The sequence below is a fragment of the Sturnira hondurensis genome, unplaced genomic scaffold (assembly GCF_014824575.4).
Source record: "Sturnira hondurensis isolate 20B ecotype Veracruz unplaced genomic scaffold, ASM1482457v3 Scaffold0008196, whole genome shotgun sequence".
NCBI lineage: Eukaryota > Metazoa > Chordata > Mammalia > Chiroptera > Phyllostomidae > Sturnira > Sturnira hondurensis.
This window is the reverse complement of record NW_028080827.1, coordinates 15,868,703-15,885,218: the sequence shown is the minus strand read 5'-3', so window position 1 is coordinate 15,885,218 and position 16,516 is coordinate 15,868,703. Positions and strand designations below refer to the sequence as shown.

Genomic DNA, 16,516 nt, shown 5'->3' with positions numbered 1-16,516 from the left:
ATTTATATCCATTTTATAGAAAATTCTCCTCCTCCAGAAATTTGGGGTGTCTTCTATTGTACCAGGGGGCTGCGAAAGCTTGATGATCAGGCAGGCTTCTCATCAGCCGCCTTCACGTAGACCGCAGGAGGGCCACCCTGGGATGGCAGACCCCCAGAGAAGGGCCGCACTCTGATTCGGCCCTCAGCGGGGATGCCACTTAAATATGGCTGTCTGCAGGCAGCTTGCTGCTCTAAGCAGGAAGTCCAACTGAAGCAGGGGGAGGCCCCAGTCAAGATTCAAGCTCCACCTGGCTCTCGATACTTTTTCTGATCCAAATGGCTGACCCCTAAGTATTCAAGGGCCAGAGCTCAGCCAGAGGCAAGGGCTCTGCTGCGGAGGAGGCTGACCACGGGCCTCTAAATGACAGGTGCTGCTGGGAAAGTCAGGGAAGGGGCAGGTGGAGGAAGAAACACTGATGGAATCTCAAAATTTACAAAGAGACCGAGGCTCAGAGAAGGGATGTGATTGGCCCAGAATCACATCGAATGTCAGCCCCTGGGAAGGCTGGCTGACCAGCCAGGTCTCAAGTCCCCGCATAGTGTCCTATCCATTAGACCAGCGCTTTGCTAATTGCTTTGATATTTTCCCGCTGAGCAGCCGAGCCTGCCATCCACACTGTGCCGCTCCCTCCCAACAAAAGCTTTCAGGAAAATGCAATGTGTAAAATTAATAGGGTAATTTGAGTTAAAATTTATACCTTGACTCAACAAAAAGTCAACGATGAGACTGAGTGAATCCAATTTTAAAAGTTGGGGTTAGGAAAGCTGGTTACAGCCTCAGCCACCAACTCATTTCTGTATTTTGCTTTGGTTGCACTGTGTTGAGAAAATCCTGTTGCATGTGTAAATAAAGCAAACAGGAGCAGTTTTTCTTGCAGGCAGGATAGAGCTGGTCGGCCTGAGGCCTGCACATACCACCTGGCCCAGGGTGAGGTACAGGTGGCCCCCAATGGGTTACCACGTGGCCTGGAATACATATTTTCAACAGTACATGCAGCTTTTCCTAACAGTTTTAAAAATAGCTCAGTTAGATTTAAAAGAGAGGCTAGAGTCCGAAGGCCCTCCCTGCATCAGGGTTCTGAAGAACCAGGTGTGAAACCTGAAACCCTGCTCCCCTCAGAGGGAGCCAGGGCTTTGTTTACAGAACCAGGGACACTGGGGAAAGCACAGGCCTCTTAAACCCCTTAAACCCCTCCCAAATCGCCCTTGGGTGGAAGGGAGAGGGACCTGCTCCTGGAGCTGTCCCAAACCTGGAACCTACACAGACGTGGTAAGGGGTGGGGCTATGCCCTCGGCGACACTCAGGGTCCCTCAGCCCCTGTCCCAAGGCCGAGCTGTAACAACACGCACCAAGGTCCTGATGCGCAGCCCCTTCTTGGAGGCGATACTGTGCATGGAGTAAATGTGACAGAGGAGCTGGCACCTGGGTCATCAGGGAGGAAATTCCAGATAGGAAGCAATGAAGAGGAGCAGCACCAGAAAGCAACGGGATGAGACAACAATAAGGGAACAGCTGCCAGAGCCCTAGCGGTTCCTGGCCAGCCCAGGGCTTGGCCTGGGCAGCAGGGACTGGGCCAGGTCACACAGTTTCCTTCTGGGTTCCCGGAGGCCCGGCCACACAGATGTCCAACACCCTTGGCTGCACGATTCCCTGTGAACATGCAGCAGGGGCGTGGTATTATAAAAGCCAAGTTGAAACCAGCTGCACTCAGTTATTTGCACAGGCTGAATGCAACGAAGGGATCGCAGGGCCTACACTCCAGCCCGGCCCTTCCCTGGCCACTGGCCTCACTGGGAGACCCTGCTAACCTCCCAGGGCCTTCATTCCCTCCCTGGTGACACAGGACTGACTCTGGCCTGCCCACTTCTCAGGGTGGATGGATGACGCCATGAAAGGTACGTGTGAAATCATAAAGCAGAAAGAGTGAGGGTTGCCTGACAAAGCTGGGTTTGAGTCCTGACTGCCCCACAGTTCCTAACTTACTCGAAACTTTACTTATTCCCAAAAGTCGTGTAAAGTGGCTTTGATGCTGTGGTAGCTGTGTGGGCTGGGCTCACAGTGTAACCGAGCTCTGAGCCTCGTTGGCTAATCTGTGGGGTGGGGAGGACCTCGGGATTGCCCGGCATGCGCAGGAGAGGGTGCACAGCGCCTGGCTGGCCCTTGGACTTGATGAGCAGCTCTCACCCTCTCGCTCTTTCCCGAGGGTCCTCAGTGAAAGAGGACAACAGAATCAACACACCAGCCAAGCAACCGGCTGCTCGACTGCACTTCCGCAGGACGCGGTGTGCTGCCAGAGAACCATCTACAGAGGGAATATGTTGTTAAGACTGTATCCCAATAGATAAGGGCTTTAAACATGCTAAGCTTCTCAAAGCAACACTAACTTTCTCAGCACACGTGGCTGGCCCCCAGCACGAGCCAGCTCACAACCAGCGTTTATTACAAAGAAACGTCACTCAGAGACATTAAACGTAGGGTTTCAAAGGGGCTGCTTTAGTAAGGCCTGACTTGAACCTCGAGGAAATCCCTCCACTCCCTCCTTGCCCAGACCTTCTCCAGGTTTTGCACCTTGAGGGAAATGAGGAGCCCGGTCTTCCTGGGGTTTTGGATCAAATTTCAACTGGAGGGAGTCAAGAAATGCTAATCTTCTTTACTGCTTAAAAATGAAACGAAATGTACAGATTTTTCTCAGGCTTTAAAAACAATCACATCTGAAAGTGGGTGAAATACACCGTCCCTGGGAGAGCCTTTGAAAGTTGAACAGACAATGGTGGAGGGTATCTGATGAACTTCAGCTTCTTCCTAGACAAAAAAATGGGAGGAATGGATAGTGTGCACAACAGAAGCTGGGCATCACTCTCTGAGCTACAGAAAGTGTGTCTTGGAGTGGGAAGTTTGGAGGGTTTGACAGCAAGACACCTGCGTGTGAAGAGTGTGGGAGAAGGGCTTTGGTTCTGGCCACAGGCTCTGGATGAGGAACATTCCTGCCAGCTCAGTTTCCTCGGAAACAAAGCTGCAGTCACTAAATCTTCCCCCCAGCATTTACCCTCCGGAGCCGCAGCTCACAGCATCTGCATTTCTTCCCTTCTTTTAAAGAGGAAACTGATCTTAAATTGCCAAGTTGCAGGGGTGGGGGGTGGTGGGGGCTGTTAAACTTTTCTGAAGAAAGAAGTGTTCACAGTGATGTTAACAAAAGTTTCGATTTTCCATGGAAAAATAAGCAAGACTGAGCTCCTGCTGGATGTTCAGAGGGCAGAGCTGTGACTTTTCCTGTAATTGTCACATTCGGGGAAAGACCAGAACAACGACCTGTCTCAGCAGAGGTCAGGACTGCAGTGAGGGGAGCAGCCTCGTATTTGCTGGGGATACAAACATTTTCACATGCTGTGATGTGGGGCCCTCCTGGGTATACAAGTAATTCCACCGGCTTGGAATAAAAAAAACTACATCGCTTCAGGGATCTCCCAACCTTCTCAGTTTCCCCCCAAATATCTGTCTGGCAAACGCACACAAAGAATTTTCCTTTGCAAGTCACGGGTAATTCTATATTCTCTCTGCCCCCTTTCGCTCCAGGTCACACTGCTCGTGTCTGGAATGTAAAATACATCTCAAGATGTAACGGAGAAGAGAGAATCTTAATGAAAACATCAGCTGCTACAAAATGCAGGGCCAATAACTAAAATTAACTAGTTGTGCTTTTAACGACACATTTTCTTTCCTGGCTGTTGGGGCAATATTTTATCTCTTGCTTCAGCAGCTTAAGACAAGCTGCTCGTTTCACACGTGGGATGGAACGCAGATGTGGAAAGGGCTCCAGCAGATTATTGGGTCTCCACTCAATAACTCAGGCAGGGCAGCATTTCAACTAACCAAGGCAGATGGCTGTCGATTCCGTTTTTAAAGATTTCTGGAGACCAAGCCAGCCCCCACTGCCCCTTGCAATCCCAGTTTCTTTTAGTTTTAATCTTCCTGCAAAGCCAAATGCTTCTAACCCTTCCTCCAACCAAGCTTTTCCTTCCTGTAACCTAAGTTTCCTTACACTTGTTTATGAAATTCCAGATGCTCGGTCTACTTTAAAAAAAAAAAAGATGGACCTGTGTCCAGACCCAACAGAACTCTGATGTGGATCTGTGAGCACTTTTCTTTCTTCGTGGTGACTTAACGGACTCATTGAGTACAGAATTATTCATGCCGCAGCTTAAATGCTCAATCATTCTGACAGTCTCAGATACAGGCACTGTTAGACACTGAAGTCATCCCATGCTGGATATATATGTACTCGAGCACATATATATGGCGCTCCTGTTCACATGCACTGCTACACATATGTTAGAAAGTGGTTTTTGTTTCGGGTCTTCATTTCTATAGTACCTCTGGGAGCCTTGGTTAAGACATGCTTACCCCTGACTCCCAGGAGCAACAGCAGCACCAGGAAACCTGGGGACACTGAGTGTCATCGCATGGAGAAGGGAAGACCGGTCACAACCTTCTGCCTCGACAGCCCGGTTCGCTTAGGGATGTGGTGAGCAGGGTGTGTGCCCAATGAACAGCTTGCTGCATTTCATGGAGAGTAGTTGCCTACACCCCCCGAGTGTCTCCACAATCCAGCCCGTTCATTTTATTTCAGACTGCGCTCTCTGTCTCAGGAGCCACGCAGGAGCTGGGACTGGGCCCTGTCGGTGTGTTTACACGGATGCACGTGCAGTAGGTGCCCCGGGGCTCTGCCCGCCCGGTGTGCTTCCCAGGGGGCCACCGGATGCCTCAGGGATTTCAGAGACGGGAGCTCCTAGAAAGTGGCCTCTGGGACCCAACTCTGGCTGTGTTAAGACTCTTAGGAATGCAGGCATTCTGAGGCAGAGTCTGTGTCGGCCACTAAGGAAAGTGGGTTTAGGGAAGGCAGGTGGATGATGAAGAGGGGGCTACAGGAGGATGGGGGCGGGGACCTGGGCCAGTTCTGCGAACGTCACCAAAAATATCAGGGTAGGACTTGGTTACATGAAAGTCGGCGACCCAGTGCTGCTCAAGAGAGGGGCAGCGAAACCCCACACTTTGGTGAGTCTTTGGAAAACATAAAAATAGTTCAGGGAGATCCGCTGGGCAGGAGTGGGGTACAGAAGGAGGATGGCAATGGGTACTCTGCCCTTGGCGTCTCGTGATGCGCCAGGGGACAGGTGGCCTGGTAGAACAGTAAAGAATCCTTCTGTCTTAAAGCCCACCTCCCCAGATGGTCCCAGACCTGGGAGCTGGCAGCACAGCAGTGAGAACAAGGCCTGGTTCTGGCTATGGGGCTGGGGTCTTCCAGAGTGGAGCTGAGCTACGGAGGATCTCCCCCCGCCACCCCTGGAGTGGGCACCAGCATGGGTTAGCTCCTTAATAAAACAGGGGCTTAAGGTGGCAGACCTCCTCTGGTTCCGCCGTGGCTGCAGCCATCTGGCCCTGGAGAGCCAGGTGCCCATAGTCACTGGTCATTTGTGAAGCCAGTCCTCCCAACTCCTCCGGGTTAGTAACCGACTTAGTCATCTGGAAAAAGAAAACAAGCAAGACACAAAACACACACAAAGAAAAGCATGAGAACATGTGTTAATACCTTCGGAAGCCAAAGGATTTCATTCACTTTTAAGCTTTTGGCTCGCATTTGGGGCTGGACACCAGAGAGGGCAGTTCAAGCGAAGCCCATGCTGCATCGCACACAACAGGCCAGGGCACCTCTCAGGCCAGCGGGATCTGGCCCAGCCAGTGGGCAACATGCTAGGCTCGGGCCACGCGCCACGCAGCGTGGAGGCCAGGCCCTCGGGGAACCTACCCTGGGAGGTGAGAGTGGCAGCCCAGCCCGCTCTGCCCCGTGGGTCAGTCGCCAGAGGAGTTCCCCCAGGAGAAGCCCAGGGGGCACAGTCCCTGTGCAGTGCACACGCCCGGTCACACACTCCTGCAGAGAGTTCATCTGGGCTCCAGGGACCCAGAAGTGGGGCCCACTTGGACAGACAGGACATGAGGACAGGGCTGGCAAAGACTGCCCGTGACTGGGAAGTGATGGATAAGACCAAAGCTCTGGGGGAAGAAATTTATAGAGAATACAGCTTCACGGTGAATGTGTGCCAAAGAAGGACAAGGTTTGGGCTCCAAATTGAGTTAGGGTACACTGCAGCCTAAATGGTCAAGACCTACCCTTTCGTTATCAAGATATTCTGTATTTCCCCGCTTTCACAGAAAAACTTACCTCCATTCATCCCTCCTAGCTAAGGTTCTACTTTCCTCTTTCTTCGACAAGCACGCCTTGGTTCTCCCAACTGCAGTTTCAACCTCCACCCAGACAGCGATCCTTGCTCCTCTTGGGTATGAGGCTTCCCACCTGCCTCACCTCTTCTCTCGCTCTAATGAGAATACTTTCTCTCTCTCTGTGGCATTGGAAGACCTTGATTTTAAAGAGCTTTTAAAAAAAACCCTTTAAATGACTCCCTCCCCGTTAAGGCAGGATGGAATGTATAGCCATGTTTACCAGGAAGTGTCGGGTTTCAGGCCGAGGTGTGGGGCCCCAAGAAATGCATGCTGACCCCCAAGGAAGGGAAGCTGTTCAAGACTGTTTCATTTGAGCCCCGCCACGTGGTGCACAATGATGCCGGGCTGCCCTGATGCAGGGAAGCAGGGGTCTTGTCAACCCAGGGCCCAGGCCAGTTACCCCAGGGCCAGGCTCCATGAGAACATGGACACCAAGGGGCAAGACAGGCTGGCCGAGAATCTAGCCTGGCAGACATTCCAGAAACACCCTGAGGCCACTCGAAATGCCCGCACCTTCTGCTGCACCGTGCCTCTGCTCCGAGGAGTCGGCACTGCCAGGCTGCCTGACTCGATCTGGGACCTGCCCCTGAGCAGAGCCTGCCGGGCTGATCCAGCCTTTCCCAGTGACTGAGCTGGGCACTGTTCCTCCCGCCCTCCCAGCCCAAATCCTTTTCAACAACAACAAGCCTGGCACAATCACAGAGTTTCTAAGAATGAGCAGCAGCCGCCGCCAGGGAAGTCTTTGTGGTCCAAGCTCAACCTCTAGTGGACACAGGACTACATGACAAAACTGTCCAGACAGGCGGTGGGCCTGATGGGGCAGGAACCGTGCCAGGGCTCGGTCTGAGCCCTCCAGCGGGGAAGGCCGCCCCACCATTCAACTCAGGCTTATGCGGCAGCACCAAAGAGGCACCTTTCAAAACCCTGGCACATGCCACCTGAACCTAGACAAGTTGAGTGTAACTTTCATACTAGCACTCCTGTTAATTCCTTGAGGCCACCATTTGTCATCTTTTGTACAACTTGTTAACATATCAAGATAGCATCCACTGTCTCTCAATGTCATTTATAGCTAAAGATCCCTATAATACAATTATGACTGCATTACATTTTAGCCCCGCCCCTCCAAAAAAGCTCCCTCTGAAAGTGACATGCCTCCTATCGTCAGGATTTTTTTTTTACACGTTTCTGTGCTGTTTCATTTTGCCCGAAAGACTGGCAATCTTATTGTTCAAGTATTAAAATTTGATTCATCAATCTATGTGTTATCCCCAAACGTCTTCTCTTGTACTCTAATTTTAACGTTTAAAAACACCTCAAGTTCTTTGTGAGCTGAATAAGATTTTTTTCTTGCTCTGCAACTCCCAACTTCATTCTGATTCCCTCCTTGATTCTCATTTTCTCTCCTTCTTTTGCTCCCCTATCCTTATGCCCAAGTCTCAGCCGTCTCTAATTCTCTCTGGGCAGACTGTGGCTTACAGACACCAGGCAGCTACAGAGACCACAGATAAAGAACAGATGCTGGGGGCCCTGGAAACACCAACTAATCTCGCCCAGGCAGAGCCAGGAACTGAGACTCAGTGGTGTGGCGGATGAAAGGGCACGACAGTGGGTGGGGCGGTTCTTTTTCTTCTTACCATTTCCTGAGCTGTTACCGCAATGGCTTTAGAATATTTGACCACAGTCGTCTGATAGTCGACAAATGTCCCCTTTGGTTCTGGAGGTGTGCCATCATCCAGCTAGAGGAGAGGAAAAGAACCCAGAGGTCGTAAGAGGACAGCTGAAATGTGGACTGTATGTATTAGAATTAGGAACTTTAGAACTGGAGAGGCCCTCAGGGTCTCTTTGGCCCAGAGTTACCAGAATCCCACACCTTTTGCAATGAGGACTCCCACAGGGGTGCATGTGAGGCACTCAAGGTACACAGGCAAGGAGACACCCCTAGCACTGCCTGAGAGGGAGTGGGGGCCTTTCCAGAAGAATGACGTTTTAGGCACATCTTACCAAGAGGAGGGGTGTGCTGCATGTATAAGGCGGGGAAGGTGTCCCAAGGACAGAGAATGGCATCCAAACATATAAAGGTGGGAGTGAGCTGGACAGCTGTAGGGAAGCACAGTGACAGAAACGGCTGGGAAAGGAGGCAGAGTTTATATCACAAAGGGCTTTCCCAATTGCCTCTACTCACTTCTGATCTGAGTTGAGAAAGAAGAACTCGGAAGCACCGGATGTAATTTGTTACTCGTCTGACTCTAAGCACAATAGGAACTGAGAGAAGTGGTCACCAGGGGGCGGAAGAGCTAGAGAAGTGGGACAGTGGCTGTTCCTTAAAGGGTTATCATATGGGGACATACTGCTTCAGAAGACTTGTGTTGGAGACCCAGTTCTGGGGCTTGTGAATAAGTCCAAGCTGGGTCTCTGAGTCTCAGGTTCTTTGTTGGAAACTTCTAAGCATCAGAAGGTCAAGTGAGATCATACCCAGTCAGGAGTTACATGAAGGAAGAGGAGATGATGACCATGATAATGAAGAAGATGACAGTAATACTGTTCATGTCGATGATGATTCTGATGAAGAAAATGGCAACTTGTCTTCACCACCACATCATTGTGACTGTCACCACTGGTTGCCGAATGACAACAGGTGAGAAGACTAAGAACGGTGAACAGTGGGGACAGTTGAGAGTGGTGGGAATGAGGCTGGATCTGTTTAGTGAAAAACCTTGCCCTGGCTGGTGCGGCTCCGTAGACTGTGAATCAAAAGGCTGCCAGTTCGATTCCCAGTCAGGGCACATGCCTGGGTTGCAGGCCAGTTCCCAGTAGGGGGTGTGCAATCTCTCCTGCACTGATGTTTCTCTCTCTCTTTTTCTCCCTCCCTTCCCCTCTCTCTAAAAGTAAATAAATAAACTCTTTCAAAAAGAAAGAAAAACCTTGAAACCATGAAAAAATGGTGGCAGCGGGGGTAGGCAATGATGTATGTGCGGAGATCTCTTTGGCAGCTCTGCCAGGCAGCTTGTAGCCAGGGAAGAAACAAGGGGCCAAGACGGCAATTAGAAGGATGTTAGGTGCCGTCTTCAGTAGGAGCTACCCCTCATGAGCAGGCATAGGCTGCAATGTGAGTGGAAAGAACACACTGCGGTAGCCTACGGGTGATAATGGGTGTGCTCGGCCTGGGAGGCAGCTTCCACCAAACCATCAGCACGAACTCCAGGCTACGTTTGTTTTCTTAGGTTTCTTTATCAGGGAGATAGATGCTGCCAAATATCTCCATCACACCGTGGGAGCCTTGCGGATCAGATGAGGGTTGAGTTGTGGGCTCAGACACTCAGTCTAAAGTGACTGTATCTTCTTAATATCAGGGGATGTGCTGAGAGCCTTCGTAGGAGATGTGGCATAGTTGCAAACGCTCTGGAATTTTGGAGCTAAAGGGCAGGTTAGAATACAGGGGCCAATGGCCACTGGGATGAACCTTCCTCCAGTTGGAAGACAGTGAGAAAAGGAAGAACAAAAGGGTGAATTAAATTTTTTTTTTCAAATTTAGTTGAAAGAACTTTCCTTTATTCTGAGATTGTAGTCTTCCTACTGTTTTTGATGTTAACATAATTTTTATGAAATAACAGTGATGTACATAGCCGTGTTTTTACTTTTGCTTTTTATTTCTTTAGCTTCTTTTCTTGCCCTACCTCCTCCCCAGCCAAAAAACTGCATGCCAGACAAAGAAAAGACACTGGATCACCAATCCCAAAGGTTGAGAACTAATGTCATTGAATGGGAAAACCAAGGTTCAGAGAGCTTGACTGATTTGTCCAAGGTCACCCGTGGAGCTAGTTACTTCCTATGGATTTATCAGTCCCCAAACCTTCTGGGGCTTACTCACAGAGAGAGAATCTCAAGAAGAGTCTCCATAGCAGAAGCCTCAAAAGTGTCAAGAACTGCATCCAAGTTAGAATCAACTTAGGGTACGTTCACATTTTCCTGCCAGTAACTGTCTTTGAGAATTTTAGACAATAATTCTAAAAATAGATCAGTATTTTAACCAAATAACTGAGGCCCAGAAAATGCCAGATTTCTAATGCCTTGCTGCTTAGGGAGAGGCTCCAAGGACCTGGGGTACCGCTGAATACCAAGCCCTAGCATGGTCAGGCTGGGGTGGGCTGCGTGAAGGGAGAGTGGGAAACAGGCATTGCATGGTACACCTTGGGTGTCAGGTCTGGGTAGGGGAGAATTTAGGGGTATCAATGAGAACCCAAATAAATACTTTCCAAAACCAAGAGGGGGGAAAGCTTTCGTTCCTGTGGCAGTTCCTAATTACCGCGCCCAGGTAAGCCTCACTTACTTCCCAGACCTTCCCAAAGGATCTACACCACTGACATGAGCTCGTATGAGAGCTGCTTTCCTTACTGAATCCACCACAGCACGCAAAGCTCAACGGCGATCAAGAAGGGACTTCAGGAACCTGCCTTTCATCATCCAGGGATTTATGAAACTCTTCCTTATCACTATAGTGACTGTGAAAAACCCCTTTTTCTGAGAAGAAAGAGATTATAATTTGGGTTTCTAATTCGTACTGAGAAACCTTGAGAACCACTATTTCATATCCTTGGTAGACACATGGCTTATTTGTAAGGCTCTGGTACTCGGATGTCCTGAAAACAAAACAAATCCACTGAGACTCATCCTAGGGCCCTGAAAAAGAGGGGACATCTCACTCGCTTTCTGCCGAACTGCCCACACTTGTGGCACAAGACGCCCACAGCAGAAACTATGGGGGTGCTTTAACAAGGCCAAAGCTGGAGTCTTGAGTCTGGAAAGGGAGCCCCAGTATCTCTGCCCAGCTTGTGACCTCATCAGTCTGCTAACGACTGCATAATGTTTAAGGGGATTCATCCTTATTATAGTTTCCGGCTATCATCTCTTTATGAAGATATGAACCCACCAATCTACTCTAAATTAATAATTAAGGACTGCTTATTATCCTGAAAAATTATAAGAGTGTATTCACAATCTGACAATGGATGTTTCAAAACACAGATGATGTCTAAAATTCTTGGCTATGCTATCATAGGATAGCAATTAGATGTTCATGAACAATTGTTAATTCTAATGAATGTCAAACTGACATGACTAATGAGGATTCCGTGGGGGAAGGAGCCAAAGATACAGAGTTAAAACTGGCTTTAGTCACATATCCTACTGACAGAGCTCAACAGATGGGTCACTAGGAGAGAAAGGAGGCTGATTGTGTCTTCTGTATCTACTGCCTCCAAGAGTTTGCTGAGGGCTTCTCTGCATACTACTTCAGTGGGTTCTGCATCTGGCTAGATTTAAAAATCTGAAGAGCTTTAAAAAATACAAACACAGTTACCTAGCCTCTACCCCATAGAGATTTCAGAAGAGTAGAGCTGGGGGAGGGCCCAGGAATGTGCATTGTGAAATGACCCCAGAGATTCCAAAGTAGTCATTCCAAGGACCAGCACTTGGGAATCACTTCATTGTTTCATTTCAGAGTTTGTTCCCTACAACAACTCTATGAGGTAGACAGGGGAAGTAGGTGAGTATTTCCACTGTATAAGTGAAGTAACCAATAATATCTTCTGCAACTCCATTTTCCTGTATGTAGAACTGGAAGGAAGGGTACAACTGGCTTACCACAGTGATCAATGAACAATGAAGAATGAATATGTTGGACAGAAGATAGTGTGTCTGTACAGTAATCAAAATCCTCAAGAAAAGGGAAAAGGTGCCCTTTAGAGAAAAGCACCCAGGGACAAAGTCTAAGGGAAACCCTGGAGGCAACAGGGTCAGGGGTGAGGGTAGTTTTGGGGAGCCCAAACCCACCTTGCTCATGGCTTCTGCGATGGCGTCGACCATGCCTCCCACCAGCCCCACTTCACTGGCAGCTTCGTTTAGTGTCACCATGATGTCATCCACAGCCTCCTTCATGAGCTGTGCAGCCTCTGTGATGGCATCGTGCGTGTGCTGCGCCTGAGAAGGGAAGGGGGGCAGGGAGAAGATGGCGAAATGTTCCCTTAAGCAGAAAAATGGTGCTCAGGCTCTTAAGAACCACTTCACTGCTTTTAAGAATAACATGAAAAAGCAGAGTACAGAACTATATCCCCATTATGGTACACAGCAATGTATTCTATATTTTTCCTTCCCTTTGTTAACTTTGTACGTTAGTTTAAAAAATAAATAAGAATCAGAAAAACAAACAGAAAGAAGATCTCTTTGTAATGCAAAGGAAAAATAAAACTGCAATATTAAGCAGCATTTTACGACATGGCTAATTTTGTGTTACTATGTTTGGGGTGGTAGAGAATGCCACAGATTTCCCAATATACAAGTTGACATATCTGATTAAAAATAAAAAGCGCATATAAAGGAAAAATGTGTTTACATCAAATGTACTTCTCTTCAAAGCCTCCTAGAACAGTTTAATTCTCTTTCTACAAATAAGACTGCTTTATGGAAATGTAGGTACATACAGGAGACACAAATCTGTAGAAGACAAAGAGGTTTTGGAACTAATTATATTGCCGAGAGGTTGGAGGAATGAATGAGGAAAGTCCTCCAGGGACAGATGCTCTGTAGGCAAAGCCATGGGTGTTCATGAGTTCCCCTAGACAGTACCCTGGAGATGCTTTAACTGCAGGTGTTTCACCTGTGTGTCAAGCACATAGTAGGAGCTAGGTAAGTGAAGGAATGAAAAGGATGAAACAGTGAGGGGTGCCAGGCTCTCTGAAAGGTACTTCAAATGGTAGCAAGAGGCGGGAGCAAGAGCCAAGTTCCTGGGGTGGGAGGTGGTGGTCAGGAAAATGTTGGTTCTAATTCTGGATCCACCGTTAACCAGCTAGGTGGCCCCGGGCTTGGCTTCCTAAGCAAAATGGGAATTAGAGCAATGCTGTGCAGTGAAATTCTGATGAGGTCATATGGTACAGACCCCTCATCATTTCTAACAAGAGTGGTCTAGTTGGGGTCTGTGCCCACAACTGGGAAGTCTGACCTAAGGCCAGGCGGTTAGCACCAGAACTGCACCGGGGCACTGCCAGCAGTGGCTGTGGTCGCCAAGGCCAACTCTCAGGGGAGGCAACCCTTCACTGGGGTCCAAGAAGGCACATTTTTACTTTGGTAGATGAGAAGGTAAGGAAAACAGTGAGAAATGGTAAATGACAATTCTTTTGAGTGATTTAAATTAAAAAAAAATTCCAAGAGGGCATGTGAGCCACAGAAACCAGCTCTGTCTGCAGTATCGAAAAGTCACGGGAACCAGGAAGAGTTCTTCCAAAATGACATCTGTCAAGATGAGAAATTAGTTGATCACATATGGTATTCTTGAGGCAACAACTGTGTCAGGATGTAAATGTCAAGTATGGACTATTACTACTCAAATTACTTTAGAGGAAAACAATGAAAAAGAACCTGGAGTGACAAATATCCCTTCACTCTTCACCCGACTGGCGTCCACTCTCTGCTTTTCCGGCCCTTGATGGGGGCAGGGGGCAGCCTCTCTCTAGGCTTATTTCCCCTCCCCCCCGGCACAGAATCCTGGCTGCTGCCGGGCTGGCCTTCCCATAGGTCCACCCTTTCACCCTCTGTCTGCAGAGCCTGGTTCTGTTCACCTTCTCCCCTTCATCCAAATCCAGGCACCAGACCTGGGAGTGACTGAGCCTCAGGCCATCTGAGCCCCAGCTGCTGTCTCACTGAAACGACAAGAAGGGCTGGCTCTGAATGCGAACTATCTTGCTGAGCTCTGTGAATCTGCAGGCCCACCATGGTTAGGACTAACATTGTGCTTTAAGTCACATTTTAGGATGGCTTGTTTGCTGTAATAGCTAACTGGAACAGCACCTCCGAAGGGCTCCTAACCCAGCCTTAGGGTCAGGAAGACTCTTCACAGGAGGTATCCAGGTTGAAGGTGAACCCTGGAGGAAGAGACCAGTTGCTGGCAGAGTTGATAGGGTGAGAGAGAAGGGGGAGCCTTCCAGGAAGGGGACATGGCCCATGCAGAGGTCCAGAAGTGAGAAGGAGTGTGGAGAAGACAAAGTGGAACACTGTATGCAAAGTGTGTGGTGCACAGCTCCCGCCTGCCTTCTGTTCTCTCTCAGCCACCCCGGTTGGTCTCTCCAATAAATCGTGTGCTTCTTGCAGACAATTTACTCAGCTCTTCTTTGGAAGCATAGTGTTCACAGGAAACGAAGGGCCCGTGGAAGTCACAAGGTGGGGCTAAGTAACCAGTGGGACAATTTTCTTTTCAAAATTTTTTTTACAAGGATAACCTTCACAGGCTGTTGGTGCCAAGTTCTCCTCTGGAGAGGCTCATTTAGAAATAAATGAAACCATCTGTTTTAATGATGTGAAACAGCCATGAGTGGCAGAGCTCAGGGCAGAGACAGGGCTTGGGGGAAGTCAGAACAGGACTGGCCCTCCCTCCCCAACCCTGAGCCACCAACTGGGCTTCCTCAGCTGTGATGGCATGCTGCAGCTCTCCTGTCTGGACCAAGAACATGCGACAACATTCATGATGATGCTGGCAAAATGCCAAAGGTTCCCATGTACTTTATACATTGCAAGACCCAACCTGTAGGCCCAATATGACATTTGTACCAGCTTTAAAATCTATGCTGCTCTTGTTATCTTGGGTTCAGCATTTTAGCATTTTACAAGAACAACAACAGATGTCAAACCACGTAACAGCAGCAATGGCAAAGACAGCCACTCACAAGAAAGAGGGACTCCTCAGTAGAAGGGGGGAACCCTCTGACAGTCATACTGTGGAAACGGGAGCTTATGTGCTCGAGCTTACAGACCTGGTGGATGACAACAGCCACCGACCAGCTGGCCATCTGCTGAACTTATATGTCACAGGTCAAAAAGAAAGTGAGCATATGTTTAGATCAGATCAAATTTTTCAGCACAACTGGAAAAAATAAACCCTAACATTTCAGCCAGTCCCCCAATCAGGTTAACTTTTTAAACAAGGCAGAGCCACGCAGGTGCTACACGGCGAAGGCAAGGGGCCTCAGGACCTGCTGCCAATCTGAGAAGCTGGTTGGGTCACCCTCACGCAGAGCCCTCCCCTGCATGTCAGGGGAGGACTCTGACATGGCTCTGACATCAACCTGGCTTTCACCCTCTCAGGTCCATCTTCCACGTGGGCTCTACACTTGCCTGCAAACTTATTGCCAGTTCAGTTTCCAAACTTGCTCCTTAGAGCTCCCCGGGGCCTAGCCTGCATATGTCTTCCAGCTCCCAGTAGCTGGCCATCAGATGAACCTCGCCCCTGGTTGAACAGTGAAATATTTGGCTGGTCTTTGTCTTGGTTCCTCAGAGGGAGCCCTATGAGCTCTTAGCAGTTTCTGAGCAATATGAGGGTCTCTGCCATTCACGGTGGGCCCCTCAGACCACACACTGGTTTATGCTAACAAGGTGACTTGTGGTGGNTAGAGCTCCCCAGGGCCCAGCCTGCATATGTCTTCCAGCTCCCAGTAGCTGGCCATCAGATGAACTTCGCCCCTGGTTGAACAGTGAAATATTTGGCTGGTCTTTGTCTTGGTTCCTCAGAGGGAGCCCTATGAGCTCTTAGCAGTTTCTGAGCAATATGAGGGTCTCTGCCATTCACGGTGGGCCCCTCAGACCACACACTGGTTTATGCTAACAAGGTGACTTGTGGTGGCCCCCAGGTAGTTTTAAGATGGGGTCTGGCCATGCTGGAAAGACCAACTATGTGATTAAAGGGTTGGGGCTTTGAGCAACATAATAGTAACCTGACCTCCATCCGACCTCTATGGAGATGAGAGGGCTAGCGATTGAGTCATTCGTCATATGATTGAACTCAATCTGTCTGTCGAGCCTGTGTAACGACATCCCAATAAAAACTCTGGACAGTGAAGGCAGAGTGAGCTTCCCCAGCTGGTGATGTATAGCCTTGCGCTGGGCGGGGGGGTGGGGGGGAGGGGGTGACAGCCCGAGGACAGGAAGCTTCATGTCTGGGACCCTTCCAGCTCACATCCTCTTTGTCCCTTCTTTTGGTTGGTTTTTATACTTTACAATAAAACTATAGTTGTACGTAGAGTGATTTCCTCGATTCTTTGAATCATTCTAGCAGATTAGAGAACCTAAGGGGCAGTAAGAACTCCTTGGTCAGCGTGAGGGTGGCCTGGGAATCTTGGAGCTATGGCTATAGCTGAACTGGGGCAGTCAAGTT

The 16,516-nt window shown here is 49.1% G+C and overlaps 1 protein-coding gene across 3 annotated transcripts in view; it reads right to left on the bottom strand.

Moving 5' to 3' along the window:
- The window catches only part of TLN2 (talin 2), a 412,810-nt gene that overhangs the window by 54,581 nt on the left and 341,713 nt on the right, over window positions 1-16,516 (bottom strand). For all 3 annotated transcript variants that reach the window (XM_037054035.1, XM_037054036.1, XM_037054037.1), the window contains 3 exons: window positions 12,151-12,297; window positions 7,956-8,057; window positions 5,443-5,562 (listed from right to left, as the gene is read on the bottom strand). In XM_037054035.1, coding sequence (XP_036909930.1) covers window positions 5,443-5,562; window positions 7,956-8,057; window positions 12,151-12,297 — 369 coding nt within the window. The remainder of the gene's footprint in view (window positions 1-5,442; window positions 5,563-7,955; window positions 8,058-12,150; window positions 12,298-16,516) is intronic.